The sequence below is a fragment of the Staurois parvus genome, unplaced genomic scaffold (assembly GCF_062004578.1).
Source record: "Staurois parvus isolate SC_StPar_1 unplaced genomic scaffold, SC_StPar_1.0 ptg000592l, whole genome shotgun sequence".
In the NCBI taxonomy this organism is placed as follows: Eukaryota; Metazoa; Chordata; class Amphibia; order Anura; family Ranidae; genus Staurois; species Staurois parvus.
Window position 1 is genome coordinate 923,649 of NW_028318388.1, and position 24,521 is coordinate 948,169.

Genomic DNA, 24,521 nt, shown 5'->3' on the forward strand with positions numbered 1-24,521 from the left:
AAGCCCTGACAATTTATGTGCTGGGCCCCAACAGTACCATAAAGGCTGTCTAGGAAATTCCCCAGAAGGTTTTAGCCACCTTAAATACAATCAGTCATACTAGCATGATATGCCAAACTCACTAAAAATACACCATCAACTTCCTCTAAAACCAAACTCTGAGCAGACATAAAATACAGAAATGATTGCAGCTACAAATGCAAAACCTATTTAATGTGTAAGTACTTAAATTTGATCTACTGTCAGCCTCTAGTAGTCCCAGCACATCAGAGCCTATATTAGCAGCACTGCCGCACAAGCAGCCAAGTCCTCCTGTAGGACTGGACCCAGGACCCACTCACTCCTGTTCCAGCCGTCAGGCTATTTATGGGCTCTCCAACCCTCTACTGGGCACACCTCTCTAGGGAATGGCTGGATCCCCATAAATATTCAGACTGCCTCTCTGTCTTCCTTTCCACTGTAATTCCAGAGGGAAATAACCAGACCAGCAGCCTATGAGGACCTGAGCAGGCCATAATAATCAACAACTGTTCGTCTGCCTACAGGGGAGCCAAACTAGATCCACCTAATGTCCTCATACCCTAACTAGGAGGGTGCTACATGTAATAGTAAACATACTCCTTTTCCGTATGTGTATATAAAGTGATAAAACTGCCAAAATAATCTAAAAGGAGAGAGCTCCAGGTGCTTATAGGCAACTTCTGCTTTTTTATTTTATAGATGGTTTCCAGAGCCCAGAAATCTGGGAAATGTTAATGTGTCACTATCTACTTCAGATAGCAACACAGCACTTTGTCTCATTCCCTCCTATGCCCCCACGGTTCATCAATATGAAGGGACGTCTTAGTGACCAACAGTAAGACATGGGTGGGGGTAAACTAAAGTGCCAAATTTGTAATTCAATTTAAATATTTGCATAAAAAGAATATTTTTGGGTTTTATAGAAAAATAAACAGATGTTACCTATAGGGATCTCCAATCACATTACAATGACAATGAAGAAAAAAAGAGTTCTGGACCTCAATGCGTAGTTATACATCAGCAGCGGTTCCGGAGATTATACTAGGTTGATGCCAAATCTCCCATAGTTTGTATGTGAAGCCTGCGGATCAGCTGCCTTACCATAGACCTGATCGGGGATCGGAACACCCCGATCATCTCTATGGTATTAGAAACAGGAAGAAATGAGTATTTCATGTGTGTGTGTATATCTGTTTTATATGTATGTGCATTTTTACATGTTTGTATTTATGTTACTTTTAATTCTGACCTTTGGGATTGTTCATAATAGCAGCAAGGACTGACACTCCTTTGAAAAGCGATCCATATTCAGAGGCATTTGACAGGCAGTGAAAAGGTGATATGTTGCCTTCTCAACACCTGTTTTAAACCCCAAAATGCAACATCACCATGCTGCAACTGCGTGCAATACGCACAGTTGTGGGGAAGTTGCAGCGCAGCCCCATTCACCTGGGACATATACTTCCAGCCACGGCCACAGCATGTGTACACCCCCAGCTGCTGCCTCTGAAGCTAAAAGGGGAGTAGCTGGGGGGGTCGTAAAAAAGTCTGCCACTTGGCTCCCAATGAGCGCTCTCAGCCAATGGCTGAGAGTGCTGACCAGAGTGCTCTTGCGGGAGGCCACCCCCCGTGTCAGCAGGAGAGATTGGTGTACTAACTTCAGCCCCAGATGAAGGTCAGCGACTGGTGGGAGTTCGTGAAAGTCAAGCTGCGCAGCTTCTTTCAGGCCAGGGGACGCCAGCAAGTGTGTGCCAGGAGGAAGGAACTCAGGAGGCTGCAGCGTCAGCTGCAGTCCCTGCAGGACCTTCACCACTGTGGCTGGGACGTGAGGCAAGACCTGGAGGACACCAAGAAGTGCTTGAAAAAGCACTTTGAGGAAGAATCCAGGTACATTGTCTTCCGTGCCAAAGTGGAGCATCTCGAGAAAGGTGAGAAGTGTAACTCTTTCTTTTTCAGGAAACTCCACTCAGGACACACACCCCTGTCGGAGCTGCGTGACAAGACTGGAACACTCCAGAAGGGGAAGGAGGCCGTGATGGAAGTGGTCAGCGACTACTACTCCGACCTCTACTCTCCTAAAGAAACGAACTCGGAAGCGGCCGACAGGTTCTTGTCAGGTATCTCTAACACTATTGATCCTGCAGGTTTGTCGGCCACCAACGCCCCCTTGACGTTGGAGGAACTGCACTCTGCCGCTAAATCCTTTAGGCAAGGCAGGACCCCGGGCTGCGACGGTCTCCCAGCGGAGCTTTATGTAGCGCTGTGGGATCTCGTGGGCCCGGACCTGCTCGAGCTGTACGAGGAGATGGTGGTGGAGGGCAAGATGCCTCCTTCGTTGAGGGAGGGGATGATCACGATCCTGTACAAGCGTAAGGGGGAGAGATGTGACTTGAAAAATTGGCGTCCCATCTCTCTTCTGAACGTGGACTACAAGATCCTCGCCAAGGTCATGGCGAACAGACTGAAGGCTGTCATCGGACAGATCATCAACCCGGATCAGACTTGTGGCATTCCTGGCCGCAGGATTGCGGACAGCCTAGCGCTTGTCCGGGACACGGTCCAATACATCAAGGACCGCCGTGTGCACGCGGCCCTGGTCAGTCTTGATCAGGAGAAGGCCTTTGACCGTGTCTCCCATGGGTTTATGTGCAGAGCCCTGCGCAGGTTTGGTCTCGGGGAAATGTTTTGTTCATATGTTGACATCATGTATAATGACATCTGTAGTTCCGTGCAGGTGAACGGCTGGAAGACTGACCCCTTCCCGGTTCTCTCCGGGGTCAGACAAGGCTGTCCTCTCTCACCTCTGCTTTTTGTTTGCTGTATAGAGCTCTTCGCCGAATGCATCAGACGGAATCCAGAGATCGGGGGAATCACCGCACCGGGACCAGACAGACGGGAAGTGAAGTGCTCGCTCTACATGGACGACGTGACGGTGTTCTGTGCCAACCAGCGCTCCATCGACCTGCTCGTCCAGACCTGCGAGGACTTCGGCCAAGCTTCGGGGGCAAAGGTCAACTGCGGGAAGTCGGAAGTCATGCTCTTCGGAAAGTGGTTCCTGCCTTCTTCTGCATCCATGCCCTTTGGCATCAAGACAGACTTCATGAAGATTTTGGGAGTTTGGTTTGGTGCCGAGGGCGCAGCCCTGAAGTCTTGGGAGGAGAGACTGGCCAAGATGCGCCAAAAGTTTGGACTCTGGAGCCTCAGAGACCTCACCATCGAAGGGAAGACACTGGTACTCCGCAGCGAGATTCTCCCTGTGTTGCAGTACCTCGCCCAGGCCTGGCCCCCCCGGGTCAACACCTGCAAGGCCATCACCAGGGCGGTGTTTCACTTCATCTGGGGCTCCAAGATGGACAGAGTGAAGCGGGCAGTCATGTTCAAGGAACCCCTCAAGGGCGGTAAGGGCGTGCCCGACATCGCCACCCAGCTGAGGGTGTTCTTTGCTTGCAACTGCGTCCGCAGAACTTTGCCAAGACGGACTATGGACTCTGGCGGGAACGCAATGTCTCGCTTCTTCCTGTTGCCTCTCTGGAGGTCCCTGGGGTGGGACACCTGGGATAGTTCCATCCCCTACAACTGGGACACTCCTTGGTTCTACTTGGATACCTTCAAGTTCATCAGGGAGCAAGGGCTGCAGGGAGTCAAGCCGGACTTGTGGAAGCCAAAGACCATCTACAAGCTCATCCGAGCCAGCGACATTTTGGAGTCGGTTCCAGGCCTGCCTTCAGACACCTGCAAGGTGGTCTGGAGGAATGTTTCTTCTAACATCCTCACCAACAGGCACAAAGACCTGGCATGGATGGCTATCCAGGGGGGACTGCCTCTCAGGACATTTATGCATGCCAGGAACCTGAGCAGATACAGACACTGCCCCTTCTGCATCACCCATGAGGAAACGTCCTACCACGTTTTCTGGGAGTGCTCATTTGCTCAGGCCCTGTTGGGGGCCCTGGAACCTGAACTCAAGGACTTTGTGCCACAGACAGCCATCACTCACTTTGGGGTTTTGAATGGACTGTTCTGTGGAACTTTTTCTTTGGAGGACATTGACGGCGCCTGGCGGGTGCTGTGCTGTTTCAAGGACGCTTTATGGTGCGCCAGAAAGCGCCTCACACTCCAGCGGGAGAGGATGTCCATCGAGGACTGCCGCAGACTGATCCTCAGTCTGCTCAGAGACTATTCCTTGTTGGACTTTAAGGAGGAAGAGGACGTCTGAAGATTTCCCCCTTCCCCCTACTCCCCCTTGCGTGTCTTTGTCCCTTCAATAAAGCTTCGGGCCTGTGTTTCCCCCTCCCCTCCCCTTCCACCCCCCCCCCCCCCCACACACCCGATGCCTATTGTTGATAGTGTTTTTCTTTTCAGTTATCGTTTTCGTGCATGACATAGTGACTAGGAAATGTATATCGTATTAGGATGCTACAGTTTTTGGGGTAAGCGGCGTCATGCATGACGTGGTGATCCGGGGGATTCATCCTCCGTGCACATCACGTCAGGCATCATACCGCTGAGCGAATGTATTTATTGGCCTGAATGTATTTATCGTATGTTTGGAACTGTATTGCTATGTGGTGCGCTGCGTCGCAGTACAGGGTGAGATGTACCCCGATTACACGTAACATGTTGTTTTTGATGCTTCTGCAATAAAAGTATCTTTTCAATCAAACTTCAGCCCCAGATCCAATCGCTGACAAAATCATGTAGACTTCACCTCCGCAACATCTCCAAGATACGACCGTTCCTAACTCCGGAAACCACTAAGCAACTTAGTCACTCCCTTGTCATATCACGCCTCGACTATTGTAACTCCCTCCTCATTGGCCAACCTCATCACAGGCTATCCCCCCTCCAGTCTATCATGAACGCTGCTGCCAGACTCATCCACCTTACTAACCGTTCTGTATCCGCCACCCCTCTCTGCCAATCCCTCCACTGGCTCCCAGTTGCCCAACTGATAAAATTTAAAACCAAAATCCATCCATAACACTGCCCCAATTTACATAACCGATCTTATCTCTAAATATCACCCAAACCGTACACTCCACTCCTCGCAAGACCTCTTACTCTCTACCTCCCCTATCTACTCCTCCCATGCTCATCTCCAAGACTTCTCCAGAGCTTCTCCCATCCTCTGGAACTGCCTACCCCAATCTATCAGACTATCGCCTACTCTACTTGCCTTTCGGCGATCACTGAAAACATTTCTCTTCAGGGAAGCCTATCCCGCCCTCTGCTAATTCTGGAATCCTCTACTCTTCCAACCACTCCATCCCCCACAGTGATTATCTACTGTACCATTCACCCCCCCTCCTAGATTTTAAGCTCCCAGGATCAGGCTCTCAAAACCCTCTTGTATTGAACTGTATAGTTACTGTATTGTCTCCCACTATAATGTAAAGCACTGAGCAAACCGTTGGCGCTATATAAATCCTGTATAATAATAATAATAGTACAGAGGCTCCTCCTGAGCGGTCAGGTTTTTTTCATCAGCCTGCTAGGTGTGTGTACTGGGCTTTAGACTGGGGTGCCGCGAGACAAACTATTTTTCAAGGGTGCCCTGACTGCAAAAAGGTTGACAAACACTGCTCTATACAATACAGCTAGCATATCCGTCATATAAAAATGTATGAAACCCAGAATCCCTTGCTGTCCTTCCAAGGACGTACTTCCTATTTAGCTAGTAGGTGGTACTATACTGTACATTATATAGAAATTTCATGGTCTGTAGCATCAGTAGGAAAGACCTTGTAAGTATGATGCTAAAATTGAACAAATTGTTACCTGACAGACAAGCCATGATTCATTCACTAACAAATAATTTTTTGTCCTTGTCGGGTCAGCCAGGGAAACCATTTGCATATTTACCTACCGTAGAAAGATCTCACATCAAATTTTTTACTGCAATACATTTGTCTGAATTTATAACATGGGCATATAAATGTACGTTTCACTTTTGCCTGAATTTGAAGTTCTTCTTTAACACCGTATATGTAGCTTCCTATTTTAACCACCTCCCGTCCGGCCGCTGTATATAAACGGCCGGACTGTGGCAGTCCAGGGGCGGGTTGCTGTTCATAAATGGCGCCTGCCATTTTGGACTGTGCGCGCTCCCAGGGAGCACGCAGCACCACGATCCGGTGCCCGCTGTATCCTTCGGACACAGTGGAACACCAATCGTCGTACGGGACCTCTGTGCGAGGTCCTGATCATGTGATCACTGATTGGCCAATCAGTGATCACATGCAGAGTAGTAAGCAAGATGTCACTTCTGGCATCATTGCTTACTACCAGGGGTGGACTGACCATTTGGAAACTCGGGCACTGCCCTAGGGCCCGGGGTCAGTAGGGGGCCCCATGAGATGCCCCTGGTACCTTTTTCATAGGCTTTTTTGAGTTTGGGCAAGGACACAGGGGCCCCATGATCCCCTACTGCCCGGGGGCCCCATGAGTTGTCTGTCCATCCCTGCTTACTACGTGTGAAATCTGTGAATGATCACAGAGGTCACATGGTACAAGGCTATTCACAACAGCCTTGTACCATGTGACAAGGTGTGACCAATCACAGCTCACTCAGTATTTCTCAATGGCTGCAAGAATGCAGCTAGAGAGAAGGAGAAATTATTGCTTTTAGAACCTTTACGGGTGTAAAAGCAATCAGTGTAAAAAAAAAAAAAAATCTTCATCACCCCCCACAAGTAGTACAGTGTCACCATGATGACACTGTACTGCTAGGGTGACAGTATGTAGAAAAAAACCCAAATAATATAAAAAAATAAATAAAAACGAAACATTTGAAATATTATAATTTTTGGTTATAAACTAATTTGGGTTATTTTTTTTTTGTACTAAAAAGATAACTGAATAAATTTTGGGCAAGATTTATGAAATATTATTTATTTACAAAATTTTATAAGAAAAACACTTTTTGGACTTCTTCATTTATATAGCAAAAAAAAAAAAATCCCAGCGGTGAATAAATACCACTAAAATAAAGCTTTATCTGGCTCAAACAAATGCTAAAAAATTCATATGGGTACAGTGTTGCACGACCGCGCAATTGTCATTCAAAGTGTGATAGCGCTGAAAGCTGAAAATTGTCCTGGACAGGAAGGGGGTAAAAGTGTCCGGACTGGAAGTGGTTAAAACATTACCCTGCATTTCCGTTAAATTCGAGTCTGGTAACAATTCATATGGCATTAAACAAATCTTCTGTGTTGCCAAGTTTGACTGTCCCCTTTGCCAATGACATGTGTGTGTGCAGAACCACATAGTAACAGTCTGCATCCCATACAGCTCACACACCAGAGACTTGGAGCTATTGAGCCACCGGTGGGACAGAAGGCACGCTGTGATCAAGAGATTACTTCATGTACAGGTTAGCGCTCATACGTCTAGGCAAGAAAACAAGTTTGTGTACCTAGCTCAAACATCTGAAGGGGGAGGTGAAGGAATCCTGAGTGTGGGGTGTACGGATTACTCTGTCCTGGGGCACTGCAGACATCGTCTGAGGCAGGGAGCAGCAGAAGAAAGGAGACATTGTGACCAAGCTCCAACACCTCCTGTGTGTAAAGACGGAAGTGCTTGGCCTGCAAAGGGACAGAGAGAAAAAATGGGTTACAATGCGTAAACACTGGCCACAGGTAACAATAACAATTCGTACCACTGGCAATGAAAACACTATTCTGCACAAGGTGCTTGAAGACATTCAATGACACGCTCCCAGTTGGTTGTATGTTGAATTGGCATGCAAAGCCAAGTGAAGCTTCTTGGGGGATAACAGCATTTAGAAAGGTTGGAAAACCTTGAACAGGTACCGTTGCATTCTCCAAGGGGTGTCTGCAAAGAGATCTCCTTCTCCTCATTCTCCACAGGCCTAAACACAAGTTTTTACTTACACAGCTGTTCATATTTAGCGCCCTAGCAGTTGACTCCAGTGCCTGAGGACAACCAATGTACACACTATCATTTAGTGCAGGGGTAGGCAACCTCAGAGGTGGAGATCTACCTAAACAATATGAAAGAGATCAAAGATCACTGGGGTTTGAAGGCTCCCCCTTTTTTTTCTAAGAAATTAACTAGCAATGCCTAACTAAGGTGTCTGTTTATGGCACAGAGAATAGCTGCGATTCCAGGGATCTCAGCTATTCTCTGGTCATTCACAGTTTATGACACTCAGGAGATCATGTCAGCCCTTCACTGGAGATCTGTGTTCTCCCTCCAGATTCTCCAGCCCAGAGCTGGAGAATCAGAGGGACCCCAAACTAAGCAGAGATAATTTACCTCTGCTTAGTAAACTGATCTTTTACTGGAATCTCACGAGATTATAGTAAAATCAGCCATTTTCCAGAGTTTGTAGACCGTTCTCCAGCATTTGGAGACCGTTCTCCCTTCGTTCGGAGAACTGCTTCATAAACTGCATTTACAGGAGAACTGTGTTCTCCGAGAATGCCGGAGAACTGAGCAGCGATCTATTACCGCTGGTTCACAAACGGACACCTAAGAGCCCATTCACACTTGTACGACTTGTCAAGCGACTTTGGGTTCCAAAGTCGCATGACAAGTCACACCCATGTTTCTCAGGGAGTGCCATTCAAGTATGTGTGACTTCAAGTCACAGCGAAAAATATATAACAAATGTCACTGTAAAAAAAAAACGTACCTTAAAAGTGGACACTGTCAGTCAGTAGAGCAGTAGACAATGTCAGTGGGGCGGTGGATGGGGTCATTAGGGCAGTGGATGGTGTCAGTAGTTTTTTTTATCTGTATTTAATTTTTTTACGGATCACTAACTGTATTCATTTAGAAAGGAAGGGACTGGTAAATGACATATTTATTGGTCCCTTTCTTGCTTTCCATCCTGAAATTTCCCCCGCAACAGCCAGCAGGAGAGGTGAGGAGGGGAACCGGCAGTGCTACAGGGAGGTGCAAGGGAGCACACAGGGGCCAGGCAACACATAGAAGAGGAACCTGGAGAGGAGGGGCAATGGTGGCAGCAGTTAGTAGAGCTGATGGGCTGTATTTTCCTCCCTGCAGCAGCTGAATGCCAGCAGGGAGAAGAAGAGAAGAAGCGAGTAGTGCTGTTACACAGAGAAAAATACAGCCCATTGGTTCCATTAAATGCTTCCCTGCCATACAGGTGGTTCTCTCTCAAGTGAGCACTGAGCCTTTCACCTTTCCAGCTCCAGACCTTTCAGGTAGGCCCTATCCCATCAGGCCTCCTTGCAGCCTCCTTCCTGCAGCCTCACATCTTCCACTTAAACTCTCCCTCCAACTCTCCTGCAACTGAGCAGGCTCCAACACTTTCAAGGATGTCCAGCCCCTTGACAACCTCTTGTTTGGGATTGGCTAGGACCACTCAAGAGTGCAACCAGCCACACCTCAGATCCACCCACTGCCTCTAGAGCACAAGTACCCTCCAGCTGTTGCGAAACTACAAATCCCACGAGGCATTGAACGATTGACAGTTACAAGTATGACTTTCAAAGGTAAAGGCATGATAGGACTTGTAGTTTTGCAACAGCTGGAGGGCTGCCCGTTTGACACCCCTGCTCTAGAGCCTTCCTCCAAAAGCCCTAGAGCGGGGGGGTAGATTCCAGTAGCCTCTCTGCCATGACCACAATTTGACAGCTTTCTGGCTATTACAGCTGGGCTGCTGCTTAGCCCCCATCTAACCACTGGAGTCTAGCTCCCCCTAGCTAAACTAGGAGGGTGCTACATATGCTGGCACTTTATAAATACTGTATAATAATAATAATAATATGTAAGGCGTTAAAAAGACTTTTGATAATGTCAAGACAGGGATGATTTAAAGGACACCTGTACAAAGAAATAATCAGGGATGCTATTGCTAAAGTCCTACTGAAAATGCTTGTTGCCTTGCTTTCTGTGACTTTAATGCATTCTGAATCACTGACCCATAACAATCATGCAGCAATTCAGACAGAAGCCCTACAGTAATCCCTGGTCTGCATACTTGTTCCTGGACAATGACTCAAAGTTCTGACACTACGATATTTTCACGGCAGCCAGACAACTAGCTTTTTCATATAGCAAGGTCTTCAGTGCTAGCCTAGATATATCCCTCAGTACAGATTTTCTTTGTTGAACCAGGACTAGCTAAAAGTGTTTTTCTTAGGGGAAATTGCACTTATCTTTTAGCACTTTTGTTCTGAAGTGGCTTTGTCCTGGAGTGATGTTATCAAACATTCATTTCTCTCAGTAACCAAACAGTATTTAGAAAAAAAGGGAAAATGAGTGTGGACAGCAATTTGCTATGCAGATCTGCTGTAAATAGCACACAAGTATAATTTGCTTGGCCTAAGACCTCGGGCATCGTGAATCACAACTAATGGCAGAGCCTGCCTTGCAAGCCATAATAAAAATATTTCATTCTGATAAATCTCTCCACATACAGAGCTCCTATTTATGCTAATGCCCCTTATACATGGGTGCCTTCTGTTTTTACTAGAAGACATTCCTGACACTTCTCAAACGTCCACAGATTAATGGCCACCTTTATGTATACAATGCAGCCACACGGAGCTCTGGGGACACAGCTTGTGTCCTACTTGTGCGTTGTACACTGCCTTCTATAAAGGCAGTTATTATGGATGGGGCAATGAAAGGCATAAAAGAATCTGAGTGGTTTTAAAGATATATTTCAATGGTAGAAGTTGCAGACCACCCTAAAGTTGATAGTATGTTTTTTTCCATGTAGCTGACTTTAAAAACATATTGCTATAGGTCCTCCAGAATAAGATCAAAAGACATCTCATAAATCAGAAAGTAGAGATGTGAAAAATAAAAACGTGAAAGAATATATCTATTTATATGGTCCATAATGAGTCAGAATAAGCTTAAAACCTATAACTATATAATCCGCATCCGCCACCCTCCTCTGTCATTCCCTCCACTGGCTTCCGATTGCCCAACGCATAAAATTCAAACTTCTAACATTGACGTACAAAGCTATTCATAATACTGCCCCAAACTACCTCACCGACCTGATATCCAAATACCACCCTACACGTACTCTTCGCTCCTCACAAGACCTTCTACTCTCTAGCTCCCTGGTCTCCTCCCATGCCCAACTCCAGGACTTCTCCAGGTCTTACCACATCCTCTAGAACTCACTACCCCAATCCATCAGACTGTCACCTATCCTCCTCACCTTTAGGCGCACCCTGAAAACCCATCTCTTCAGGGAAGCCTACCCTGCCCTCACCTAACTACCGATCTCCTACCACTCCATCCCCCACAGCCATTTCCTCCTGTATCACTCTCCCCTTCCTTCCTAGATTGTAAGCTCCAAGGAGCAGGGCCCTTGAACCCCTCCTGTATTGTATTGTTCCTGTATTGTCTCATGCACTGTCTCCCACTATAATGTACAGCGCTGAGCAAACTTTTTGGCGCTATATAGTGTATAATAATAATAATATAACAGAACCTGGAGGCAGATCCTGGTATATCTAAAGGATATGTATAGGTAAGGCCCAAATTTACCCCTAAACCTCCCTCTCAGGAGTGTCCAACCTGCGGCCGAAGACGGCTATGAATGCGGTCCAACACAAAACCGTAATCTTACTGCAAAATGTTGGGTTTTTTTTTATTTATTTGCATTTACACTGAGGCAACTCATGCGGCCACAGAAAAATATGGCAGTGTCTCATTACTGGAATTTTATATGTCTTATCTTTCCAAAGAAAAATTTCCCGCTGTTCACAATCACACCTTATTCATGTCCTTGGTTTTCAGCAGCACCTATATTTGTGAGCAACTATTTTCAAGGATGAAGCACAGGAAGGGCAAAGTTAGAACCAAAATATCTGATGAGCACCTTGAAAATTCATCGAGAATTGCCACTCCATCCAACCAAATATTGATGTGTTCGTCTATCACAAATATGTCAAATTGCACACTAGTTTTATGTTGCCCTCTTTTACTTTTATGATAAAAAAATATGAAAAAAAATAAGTTTTATTACTCAGATACGTGATTATCTATATCAATGATCATCAACTTGTGATCTGCTCAATTTTTTCAGCTCTCTAGCTATCCTTATTGTGTATTTTATGCGTGGCCCAAAACAATTCCTCTTTTTCCCAGGAAAGTCAAAAGGTTGGATATCCCCGCTCTGGAGCATCTATTCTTTTCTCTTACCTTGTTGCTGTAGTAAGAAACAGCTTTGTATTATTTCTTTGCAATCACTGCCAGGCTTGTAAAAGTATTAATGGAGTACCTATGTTCCTATTGATGTAGGTATGCCCCCAAACTACATCTCCAAAGAGCCCTTTTCCTACATACAGTGTGTGAGCAGACTCTTGGGAGTCAAAGCTGAAGCATTGGGGTTAATTTACAAAAACTGTAGAGTGCAAATTCTGGTGCAGCTGTGCATGGTAGCCAATCAGCTTCTAACTTCAGCTTGTTCAATTAAGTTTTGACAATAAAACCTGGAAGCTGATTGGCTACCATGCACAGCTGCACCAGATTTTGCACTCGGTTTTAGTAAATCAACCCCAATGGGGAAAAAAATCAATGTATGAACGTAAAAGGGTGGCTATAGGTGGCATTCTGTAGTCTAGCAAAAGCTGATAACACTAGGATTTCAGTGAAGTAGAAGCAGTATTGCCAGTCAGGAATTTTGGGACTCACTGGATTTGTGGCAGGATGATCAGATCATTTTCTGTACTTACAGCAATAAAGAGGTAAAGAACATAGGGAATGTGTACGTATTTGAGAGGTGTACTGAATGTTTTTTTATATTTTTCATTTTTCCCACACTAACATTTGTGAGTTAAGTCTATAGCAATGGTCTGTTTCTAAATTCTCATGCTTAGTTTGTTTTTACCTGGTGAAGAGGTAGATTGATCTGTTTGAGTAGGGCCTTCACTGCTATCTGGAGCTCACAGAGAAACAGGTGGGTATGTGCATCCATGGAGACCTCCATGCTGTCCAAATTCTCAGCCATTGACAGGTTTTGAATCCATTCCCATTCACATCTGCCCAGGAATAAAAAAAAATGTCAGGAAGCTAGAGTTAATATCAATACCAAACAGACACATTTGCATAATTTTCCACAGCCATCAGTCAGGCTGGATTCACACTTCAGCTGAGCAATTATCAGGCATTAAGTTTTTAGAAGCATATTTCAAGAATTTACATGGACATTCAAGCATCCGGGGTTTTTGTTTTAGCTAAAGGAAAGGGGGAGTAGGGAGAGGAGACCAGCTTTTTCAGGCTCAAAAACGCGCAAAATGCTTATTGTGTGCTGTTTACATGTACCCCCATTTAGGTCAATGAGGCCAAGAATGCCCAATTCTGCTTTAGAAGTAGCTCATGTATCTTTTTGGAATGCCAGTCATCAAACTGCAAACACGTGAGCACTCATATGTGAATGTCACCATTTAAACACATAGGATTTTGTTTGTTGAGAGTTTTGGAGCTTTTAACTTCAAGCTACACAATAATCAGGTGTGAATAGGACCTAAGACTTTCAAGGCATCTATGATTCTTATTGGTGACTGATGGGGTGTAGCTTGTTGAATAAGGGGATGTAGCTGTCATCTTTTGTAAGAACATGATGAAACCTAAGCCTCTTGTCTTTTCAGTGTCCAAGAGGCGGCCACCTAAAGTAAACTTGTCATATGCTAGGCAAAGTAACAGTTTTTGAACTGAAGTAAAATGGAAAAGAGGAATTTAGACTTACCAGAAAATTCCATATCTTGGAGTACTTTACAGTAACGGGACACAAGTTGTGTATTCATAGACCCTGAGCTATAGGCTTGTACATTCAGGTGATTGGACACTGGCAAAGCTTCTAAGGCAGTGGTTCTCAACCTTCCTAATGCCGCGACCCTTTAATACAGTTCCTCATGTTGTGGTGACCCCCAACCATAAAATTATTTACCCAGTAATTATAATTCATGAGTGTCGTTTTACCTCCAATACTGCTGCTTTCAACACAGTAGCTGCTTTCTACACAGTAGCTGCTCTTTACACATCGGAAATATGTGTTTTCTGATGGTCTTAGGGGACCCCTGGGAAAGGGTCGTTCAACCCCCAAAGGGGTCGCAACCCACAGGTTGAGAACCACTGTTCTAAGGACATGTGCCCAGGGTCTACGAATGCTTAGCTTGTGTCCTATATTGTATGCTTAAGAGATTGCTTTTAAGTTTTCTTTGCAATATTTTGCAAGAGAACCTAAAGGATGTGTAGGGGCTTTAAGTGTTCAACTAAATGAGTACAATATTTTGGAGGGCATTCTACAAAAGATGACCATCTTTAGTACAAGGACATGCTGCAGTTTCTCACTGGAGTGACTGAATTGGTAAACACCACATTCAACATTTCCTTCCCTCTTCCCAAACTGGGCTGACTGAACTTAGAATAAATGAGTATACGGAGTCAGAAGTTCTGGTTATTGCCCCATTAAGTAGTCTTAACGTCTAAACCCAATCACTTAAACTAATTATGTTGCTCAAAATGTTTCTTTCATGTCAAAAAGTTTTCCTTTTTTCTAAATGTCTTGGAGAACTACTGGTCCATGGAAGAGAAAACCTGCACAAAGTAATGGGAATTTTTTAAATAAAAAATATTGTAGTCCAATTTTACTTGCAATTTTCTACAAAACTGTGCAAAATTTTGCTAGGGTTTAGTTCTACTTTAAGTAGGACAATCAATGTTTAAGCATTGTATCAAGCTGTAAAGCAGGATTAACATTTGTCCACTTATGGGCAACCAATATAAAACAGAAGTCTATCAAATCTTGCACAGATATTGGAGCTTTCACACACATATTGGTCTAGGGCACTTGTCCTATTCAGAAGTAAACTATTTCTGCAGTCATTTTAGTACCTCACAGAACAACTACCAGAATTGAATTATTCCAAAAGGGAACACCATCTAGTGGACTGAAAGCCAGACAGTTGGTTTTAATTTCTAAAAGACAATAGTGAACATTGAAAATGGTCTATTTCTTTTCAGTGCAGGCAGTACATGACATGAGTAGGACTTACTCACTTGGAAATATTACTGTTGTCCCGAATCTTGACATGGCACAGCATATTTGGAACTTTCTGGGAAACAAGAACTTTGATTTGATCAACAGAACTACACAGCTTCAGATAACCCAAATACAGTCCTGGGGGCAGGCGTTGCTGACTCCGTTTCTGATAATTCAGTATCTCCTGGTGAAGCAATGAAATAATAGAATTGGTGCTGAAGTAACAAAATAATAGATTTGGTTGTGGAAACAATCAAATCTGTATTTATATCATTGATATTTCCTAATGACAACAAATCAAGCCAATACAACCAACAATAAATAATTAAGCCACTTGAAACGCTATCTATCCACTCAGTCGTATCCGACCCTTGGTGATTGCAGGGACCGTCACTCGAAAGCGACTTTTTCCATGAATTCTCTTAGCAATTATTTTTACAGGGTAGGTTGCTAGGTCTTTCCCCAACCCCTACCATGCAGGAAATCCCACGTGGCCAGGACACTAGGACAATTTAGACAGGAGCCAATTAACCTACTAGCACGTCTTTGGAATGTAGGAGGAAACTGGCGTACCCGGAGAAAACCCACGCGAACACAGGGGGAACATGCAAAATCCATGCAGGAGGCGCCACGGTTGGAAATTGAACCCATGAACCAATTATTGCAAGGCAGAAGTGCTAACCCCTAAGCCACTGTGCCGCCCAAGCCACTTGAAAACATTAAGATAATTCATGAAAATGAATATAATCTATTAATTTTTAGAAGTTAAATACATTAGAGGTCTAAATTGGTTATTTAAATCTAGGTATGATGCATGCAAAGCTGCATCTGAATAGAAAAGCAGGGATCCAAAGATGGACTTGTTCATCCATAGTCAACTTAAAGGACCAGTCCAATCAAAACTTATATCTTGGTTTTGGTTGGATGCTGGATGGAGGGGAGGAGATACGGTTTCCTTTATTTGTAAGAAATGTTAAGTCAGCCAGAGATGGTTGGAATCTTGGCCAGTCCAGCAGGGACTGGCCGAAATTCAAACCCTCTATGGGCAAGCTGATTGTACCCAATTTTATTGTTGTACGACTTGGGTACAACCAGCATATTAGCTATAGCTGCTAACAATCACTGTGTTCTCCCGACAGGGACAGCTCCCCATATCTCCCTCCCGGGTGGACACAATGGCTCCGCCGGAGGGATTCCCCATCAACACTGACTGTGTTGATGGGGAATGGTTGCAAGAAAGAAAAATCACATCATCTATGGCCTTCCTTAATTGTAAGATCTCCCCACAAGTTTTTCCATTCCATCATGGTCCCCTGCTGTTGCTGCTGAAGATTTTTCACTCTTTCTACTGAGATGTAAAGTGATAGAACATCAAATGCAGGGTTTTTACAACTGTAGTCCACAAGTAATACAAAAAGTATTATGGAGATGTATGTTTTCATAATTCAAACAAAAATATCACTTTTAGATGGACTGACCCTTAAGGTCTCAAGCACACTGCATCTCTCCTAAATTCCTCTTAGCAGGAGAAAGTGGTGATAAAAATGCACCTAAAGCTGTGTTGTTTTAGTCTCATCAAGTGTTTTGGTGTTCATTCATTTCATTGGTCCGAGTATTCGTTTATTCTGCCCACTGAAATGAGTGAATGCTTAAGCTCTAGCTAGCGCTTCAGCACCTTTTTTTTCTGTCTCCAAATGCCCCTGGATACATAGACTAACACAGAGGGGCATTAAGAGGCAGAAAAAAAGTCAAACTCCCTTAAAAGTGGATGTTTTTTTACATCTAGTGTGCATAAGGTCACAAGATGAAGTTAAAGAGTGCAGGGATTTGGGTGTTCTTTGTCTTCATTGGTTGGATGTACCAAATATGCATTTATCCTATGCGCCAGTAGTTAGCGCCTAAGACCCCGTTCACATATTGTGTAGTGGGAAAGCGGGTTCCCTCTCGCAATTTTTAAAGCGCAATTCACGTGCGTTTCTGTGTGTCATGCATAGGGCAGCCCATTCACCATTCACTTGTTGCGCCAATGTTCAGTGACCAGATTTTATCCCTGAGCCAGGCAAAATTGTACTGTGCGGCAATCACAGCAAAATCGTACTGCCTTTGGGATTTAAATGCTCCAACAATCTTCCCGTGGACATATACATTTTAAAAATATGATAGTTTTTTATTGGCAGTAAAATGACAATGAATGTTAGTTTTTATTAAACATTCACCTATAGATCTTATAGGGCCTAAATCTCAACTCAAAATGTTTTGTTTTCTAGGGGTTGCCCTAGCAGGAATATGCGATTCCTTTTTTTAAACTCCAGTTACCTCCAGAATTGTATTGTATATGGTTACACACAATGAGGATGAAGGAAGCATTGCTTTGACTGTTGCAAAAAAAAGAAATTAATCACAAATGTACTCTAGCATTATGAATGTATCACCAATATGAGTCATCCTACAATATATATCTACTTCAGCAACCAATCTCTTTAGACTTGTATCTAGTCTACTTATCTGATAACTTTTATATCTGTGAAAACATATCCTTCGCAGAGAGACAGCTGATTACTTCTACATGTTAGATATATTACAGAGAACTTTTGATTTATTTTACAATTCTTGGGAATGTTGTGTTTGAAATGTGGGCAGTGTGTGCGATAGCTGTGTACAGTATGTATAGCGCCATGGCTGAAACTCTTCCATCATCATCGAGAACTCCAGACTGCTATGTTCAAACATTACAGCCTCCTATATGCGTGTTTATTAAGTTAGAAGTCATCAACGGCATTACATCAGCTATTTTGAAAGGCTCCCAACTAGAAGATATTAAATCAAGCTTTTGTGTGGGTTTCATTGAGAACATAAGAGAAAGACGTTTGTTTAATGGAAGCGGATGTCATGTCTGGTCTCACAATGCAATTAATTTCTTGCGAGTCCCGGGCACGCCGTCCTGCTTTTCCACTGGCGTGTGCTGAGGGGATTAGTTCACACCAAATTATGGCATTACCTGGATGGTTATGAGTAAGATGTCCAGGGCTGTCGGTTCCTCGGGAGTTGACAGGGATTTCCTCTGGCTTTGCAGTTTTGAGATTTGCATCCATTTGCCATTGAAAAAAGAATACAAGGTCTCGACTTCTCGAATGGTGACGACCAAGACATTGCCATGTCTGTCCTTTATGGGCTCGTAATATACCCGGCCTAAGTTGTGAGTGCCAAGTAAGTTCTGCAAAATGAAAAACAAAGATATCAGGCATCATTTCACTCGATGGTAAATCACTCAGCAACGTAAAGTAAGGACTTAAAATTTTCATACTCCAAATCTTTTTCCAGTACAAGTTTGCATCTGCTTAGTTGTTATCAATCATTTTGGTTACAAAGACAACAAAATAATCACAATCCATCATCTTCTTTTGAACAGAGTAGAGGCTGAACTGTGAGAAACTCCCAGAGTTCCAGGATCTAGTTACTTGTAGACAGGTGCAGTCTGCTGTCTTAACTGCAGTTGGCAGTCAACTGGAGCAGTACCACAGCCTGTAGAGGAAGTCAGGAGAAACAGGTTCTCTATGGTTTCCTGGGCCCTGAAGGATGCATTCTGGTTGTCTGTGCTGCATCCAGGTGACCCCTTACGGCCATCTTGGCCCAGCAGAGCCTTTTTAAGTCTCTACCCCAGGGTTTTGGTGCACATTTTGCAAATTTGCTAGAGTAGGGAAAGAGCACCCCTCTGTCAAGGAAAGGTTCCTGATGAGAAGGGACTGGCTAGGGACTCGCAATCCTGTGCTATAGCCCCCAATTTGGAAAAGGACCGGCCAGGCCGCATTCTACCCTCTGAAGACATACGCTGTCTGTGCATCTTTACACACTGCCTCTCTGCTAAGAACTGAATTGTGAGTGTTACCCTTAGCCCCATTCTCCCACTTGGGCCATTTGTAGTTAGCATTCTCTGCAACGCAAGTTCTGAGTTTTCTGCAAGTGGACTCTGTCTTTACTGCTGCACCTCACCATATAATACTAGAGTAAATTGCTACTAGACTGAGTTGATGAAATAAAAAAAAATAGATTTTGCTATTCCATTTTACTCCTTGTTATGGTATTTAAAGTGTTACTAAACCCACAACAGTAATATCAGTCTGTATATGCAGAAGCATGCTAGTTATACTCACTGTGGAACCTAAGGGATTAATCCTCTGCATCGTGTAAAAAGGATGTTTGATCCTGTTTTCTCTGATCCTCCATCTACTGTCCCCAATCAATCTGCTGATAGAACTGATCCTTGGCAGCAAGCTGCACATGCTCAGTTTGGTGTGTATTGCTAGAGAGTTTTTTTTTTTTTTTCAATAAAGAGTGCATATGATCAGCACAGGGCCAATCAGCCCTGTACAGTCAGAAGGTCAAGGGTCATGCAGCGTTATAGAAGAGAATGAAAACTCCTACTGCAATTTTTAACCAGTGCTGTGCTGGACACTGATAGAAGTCACAAGACTGCTCTAACCTCTGATGAGAAGGGGTATTTATTAGTTTATATTTACTAAAATAATTGCACTTCCACATTCTGTGTGCTCTAGGAGACCAGATATAGTGAATGCAGGGTCCTGGGTTAGTAACAATTTAAAACAGAATGGACGAAGATAAAGGACCACTTTGCTGTGTTTTTTATTTAAATTACATGGTTGTTTAGCTGTTAACCACTTCCTGACTGACCTATTGCAGAAATACTGCTACAGGGCGGCACATGTGCGCAAAATCCAGCATTTTTTGCAGGCCGGGGGGGATGGGGTGCGTGCGTGCCCCCACCGACCCGTGGGTGTGGTGATATGATCCCCGAGGGATCACTCATCCGATTTAGGCCAGTGATGGTCGGCTTAAGTCGGATGATCGATCCCTGTCCTGTCAGGGATCTTCCTGTACCTGTGTTTACAGTTACACAGGTACAGGAAATGTTGACATATGCTCTCTCTGGGCACATTCCGTCCCAGAGAGAGAAAAATCAAGATACATGTGAGTAAAAGCAGCACACTTTTACAGTTAAAAAACATTTAACCCCTTGATCGCCCCCCCCCCCCAGTTAACCCCTTCACTGCCCTGTCACCAGTGTCATTAGTACAGTGTACAGATTTTTTTGATGATCACTGTATTAGTGTCGCTGGCGACTTCAGATAGCATTAGCGTCCCTCCCAGATAGCGTCAGATTGCCCGTCAGTACAGCAGTAATCACATTTAGCTCTTTGATTGCCAGGAACATGCTCACATACACAATAAACTTCCATTGCTAGTATAGTGTCTGACTGGATCAAAATCTTTGATCATATTAGCACTATACCGGCATTCACATTAGCATAGTGTCCCCAAAAACACAGCGTTAGTGGGATCAGCCCCGGCACCTGCTAGCACCTGCGTTTAGCCCCTACGCTTACCCCCACCTTCTCCCCCAGCAAGTGCAGTGTCAATAGATCATGGTCACTTGATACATTGCACACAGAACCGCAGTGTTCGCAGAATCAGGCCTGATCTCTGTTAGCACTTATTGGTAAATTTTTTTGTAATGATTCAAGCAGTCCCTGACAGCCAAGTGCTCTTTTTCCCATGAGTCAAACTCAGTACCTATAAATTTAGTGGCCAAAATGTCAATGGAAAGTTACTCTAGTGAAGAGGCCTACAGGATTCTGAGCGTGTCAGATGAGAGCGAAGGGAAAGACTCACCGACACAATCAGCCTCAGATTACGAATGTGTATACAGCAGCGGCACCCTGACAGATAGCTCAGACGATGAAGAGGAGGTCCCTGCTAAGGTCAGACATACCCAACCCCATTCCCAAGTTGCTGAGATCTTACAAACGTATGATGATTCTCATATGCAACAGAGTGCCAGTACTAGTGCAGCTCTACCTTTTGGTGAACTGGTGAGCACCAGTGGCCTAGTACATTCTGGTCTTTCACATGCCAGAACTGCAGTATCACTTTGTGACGTGGCGAATCCCATAAGTGCAGTACAAGCTGGTGCGGTGGCGAGCACAAGTATTGTCCCGCAGCCACTAAGAACTCGCACAGAGGCCCGTAGAGTCCCTAGTATCCTTCCGGATGTGCTTGCAAATTCTGATTGGCAGCCACATACTAGTGGAGTATTAGTATAGGGTACAGCACGGCACAGTTCAGGGAACATATTTACTGGCTATCACATTTGGAGAGACGCTACAATCTGTTTTAAATAGTTTACAGTTTTTAAAAAAATAAGTAAACAAAAATAAAAAGTACAAATCCTCCAAAAAATAAAGTTTTAGAAACCAAAAATAGTTATAATTTTTGTTGTCATTGTTGTTACTGTTCTATTGTTACAATTTTATGTTTTATTGTTAACTATTGCTGTTTTCTTTGCAGGAATGCTATTCAGCAGCAGCAACGACTTGTTTATTCTGATAGCAACAGTAACTTGCTCTCAGAATATACAGTCAGTGTGGGCAGCGCTGTTGGATGAGATTTTTCATTTGCAGTTAAAAAAAGAGCATATATCCCGAAGCATGGGGGCCTGGGGTGGCCAGTGGGTGGATGGCCCCTATGCTTCAGCATATATATTTTATAATATTTGTTGGCACATTTCATGTGTGCCCACCAAGTGGGTGGATGCAGGTAGGAATATTATAATGGTGGGCATACCACACACTTTTTCTGGCAGAGAGTTCTTCTCTTTTTTTCATTCAGCCCACAGACTGCATAAAAAAAAAAAAAAAAAAAAAAAAAAACATAGCATACACACCCAACAAGGACCAGCGACGTACTGGTATATCACTGGATTGCAGTTGCGGGCATCATTCTGGTATCATTTTTTTCATCTCTATAGTCTAAGAAATCGGAAGCTACGAGCATTTCATCACTTAATGTTTGCAGGATATATGGTGAAATTAGATAATGTAAGGGCAGAGGAGATATCTAGAGTCAGATAGACCCCAGATTTCTCAAAAAAGAATATATGACAATGACCATTGAAGTTATAGGGGATATTTGCATTCCCTGTGATAGTATTAAAAGTGATAAAAAAAAACAAATTAAAGAGACAGTGTAAAAATAAATTTAAAAAACAAGAAACCACTTTTAAAAAAAGAAAAAGCATTTTAAAAAATTGCTGCGCGAGTACTATGACATAAAAAATTTCAGCACCCACCATTTTATTCACTACGGTGCCTGTTAAAAAAAAAATATATATATATAATAATAATAATAATTATATATATATATATATATATATATATATAAATAATGTTTGGGGGTTCAAAGTAATTTCCTAGCAAAAAATACAGATTTTTTTCATGTGAACAAAGTGCCAGAAAAGGCTTGGTCTTCAGATGGTTAGAAGAGTGAGTGATGTGCAGCATAAACTTCTAATGCAAGGCATAAAATGCCCCCGCACCCCAAAATTACCCCTTTTTGGAAAGTAGACACCCAAAACTATTTGCTGAGGGGCATGTTGAGTCAATAGAAGAATTTATTTTTTTACCACAAGTTTTTAGAAAATGACAAAAAAAAATATTGTTTTTTTTTTTTTTTTTACACAAAATTGTCACTTAAATTATTTATTGCTCACACATGTCATGGGTATATGTGGAATTACTCCCCAACATACATTCTGCTACTTTTCCCGAGTATGGGGATACCACATGTGACAGACTTTTTGGCAGTCTAGCCAAGTACAGGTTCCCAAAAAAAGGCTTTTAAAAGGGATTTATTTTCTCATTACACTTCCAGACTACCTATCACAGTTTTGGAGGCCCTGAAATGCCAGGATAGCACCCCCCCCCCCAAATGGCCCCTTTTTTGACAAAATTTTAGTTTTTTTGGATATTTTTTATGACAGAAATGAGAAAATATAGTTTTGTTTTTCAAAATTTTCAGTCTTTTTTTGTTTATAGCATGAAAAATAAAAAGCACACAGGTGATCAAATACCACCAAAAGAAAGCTCAATTCGTGTGAAGAAAAAGGACATACATCTAATTTATGTACAGTATTGTATGACCATGCAAATGTTAGTTAACCACTTGCAGTCCGGACACTTTTACCCCCTTTCTGTCCAGGCCAATTTTCAGCTTTCAGTGCTATCACACTTTGAATGACAATTGCGCGGTCATGCAACACTGTACCCATATGAATGTTTTAGCATTTTTTTTGAGACAGATAAAGCTTTATTTTGGTGGTATTTATTCACCACTGGCATTTTTATTTTTTTTGCTATGTAAATGAAAAAGTCCAAAAATTTTGAAAAAAAGTGTTTTTCTTATAACATTTTGCAAATAAATAGCATTTCATCATAAATCTTGGCAAACATTATTCCGTTATATTTTTAGTAAAAAAAAAAAACCAAATTAGTTTAAACCAAAAATTATAATTTTTAAACTTTTTTTACATTTTTTTATATATATATATATATATATATATATATATTTTTTTTTACATACTGTCACCCTAGCAGTACAGTGTCACCATGGTGTCCAGTGTCACTTGTGGGGGGGTGATGAAGATTTTTTTTTTTTTTACACTGATTGCTTTTATACCCATAAAGGATGTAAAAGCAATAATTTCTCCTCTCTAGCTGCATTCTTGCAGCCATTGAGAACTACTGAGTGAGCTGTGATTGGTCACAGCTTGCCACATGATACAAGGTTGTTGCGAATAGCCTTGTACCATGTGACCTCTGTGATCATTCACAGATTTCACACGTAGTAGCAATGATGTCACTAGTGACATCTTGCTTACTACTCTGCATGTGATCACTGATTGGCCAATCAGTGATCACATGATCGGGACCTCGTACAGAGGTCCAGTCCGACGATCGGTGTTCCATTGTGTCCGGTGTTCCATTGTGACACAGCGGGCACCAGGGAGCGCGCACAAGCAGGGTGCGGGGAGGCCGTTTATAAATGGCCACCCGACCCTGTACTGCTACCGTCCAGCCGTTTATATACAATGGCCGGACGGGAGGTGGTTAAACTAGTGCAGAGCTGTATAGCAAAAAAAATGGCGTAAATTGCAGTATCTATACCATAGTTTGTAGACGCTATAACTTTCACACACAGCAATCAATATACACTTATTGGGATTTTTATACACCAAAAACATGTAGCAGAATAAACTTTGAGCTTACTATATATTTTTTATAGCCAAAATTTAAAAATATCATTTTTTTTCAAAATGTTTGGTATTTTTTGGTTTATAGTGCAAAAAATAAAAAAGGCACACAGGTGATCAAATATCACTGATAGAAAGCTCTATTTGTATGAAAAAAAGGAGATACATTTTGTTTGGGTACAGCATTGCATGACTGCGCAATTACCAGTTGAAATGGGCAGTGCCGTATAGCAAAAAAAGGTCTGGTCAGGAACGGGGGGAGGGGGAATCCTCAGGGGGGCAAGTGGTTAAAATAGGGTATTGGGTGTTGAAGGTGAAAAATACCCACCCAACAGATAGGTAAGTTACATATAGACTATTCTACCTTAGGCATCAGTGGTGCAATAGAGCTTGTCGACT

General features: G+C 43.1%; 2 protein-coding genes across 2 annotated transcripts in view; one reads left to right on the forward strand and one right to left on the reverse strand.

Moving 5' to 3' along the window:
* ANKFN1 (ankyrin repeat and fibronectin type III domain containing 1) overlaps positions 1–24,521 on the reverse strand; it is a 925,115-nt gene that overhangs the window by 119,818 nt on the left and 780,776 nt on the right. Inside the window, exons 13-16 of the mRNA XM_089692527.1 lie at positions 18,018–18,233; positions 15,037–15,203; positions 12,866–13,016; positions 7,436–7,604 (exon numbers count right to left, since the gene is read on the reverse strand). Of these exons, the coding sequence (XP_089548653.1) occupies positions 7,436–7,604; positions 12,866–13,016; positions 15,037–15,203; positions 18,018–18,233 (703 nt within the window). The remainder of the gene's footprint in view (positions 1–7,435; positions 7,605–12,865; positions 13,017–15,036; positions 15,204–18,017; positions 18,234–24,521) is intronic.
* LOC149449958 (uncharacterized) lies at positions 1,920–4,662 on the forward strand. Its single transcript, XM_089692541.1, has 2 exons — positions 1,920–2,138; positions 2,847–4,662. The coding sequence occupies exons 1-2, from the start codon at positions 2,057–2,059 to the stop codon at positions 4,235–4,237; spliced, it is 1,473 nt and encodes a 490-aa protein (XP_089548667.1). The 5' UTR covers positions 1,920–2,056; the 3' UTR covers positions 4,238–4,662.

Bases quoted from the DNA above. Each gene is read 5' to 3' on its own strand.
- LOC149449958 (XM_089692541.1), top strand. From the start codon at position 2,057: ATGGAAGTGGTCAGCGACTACTACTCCGACCTCTACTCTCCTAAAGAA. The intron at 2,139-2,846 runs GTATCTCTAACA...TTTGCTGTATAG, and splicing joins GGCCGACAGGTTCTTGTCAG to AGCTCTTCGCCGAATGCATC.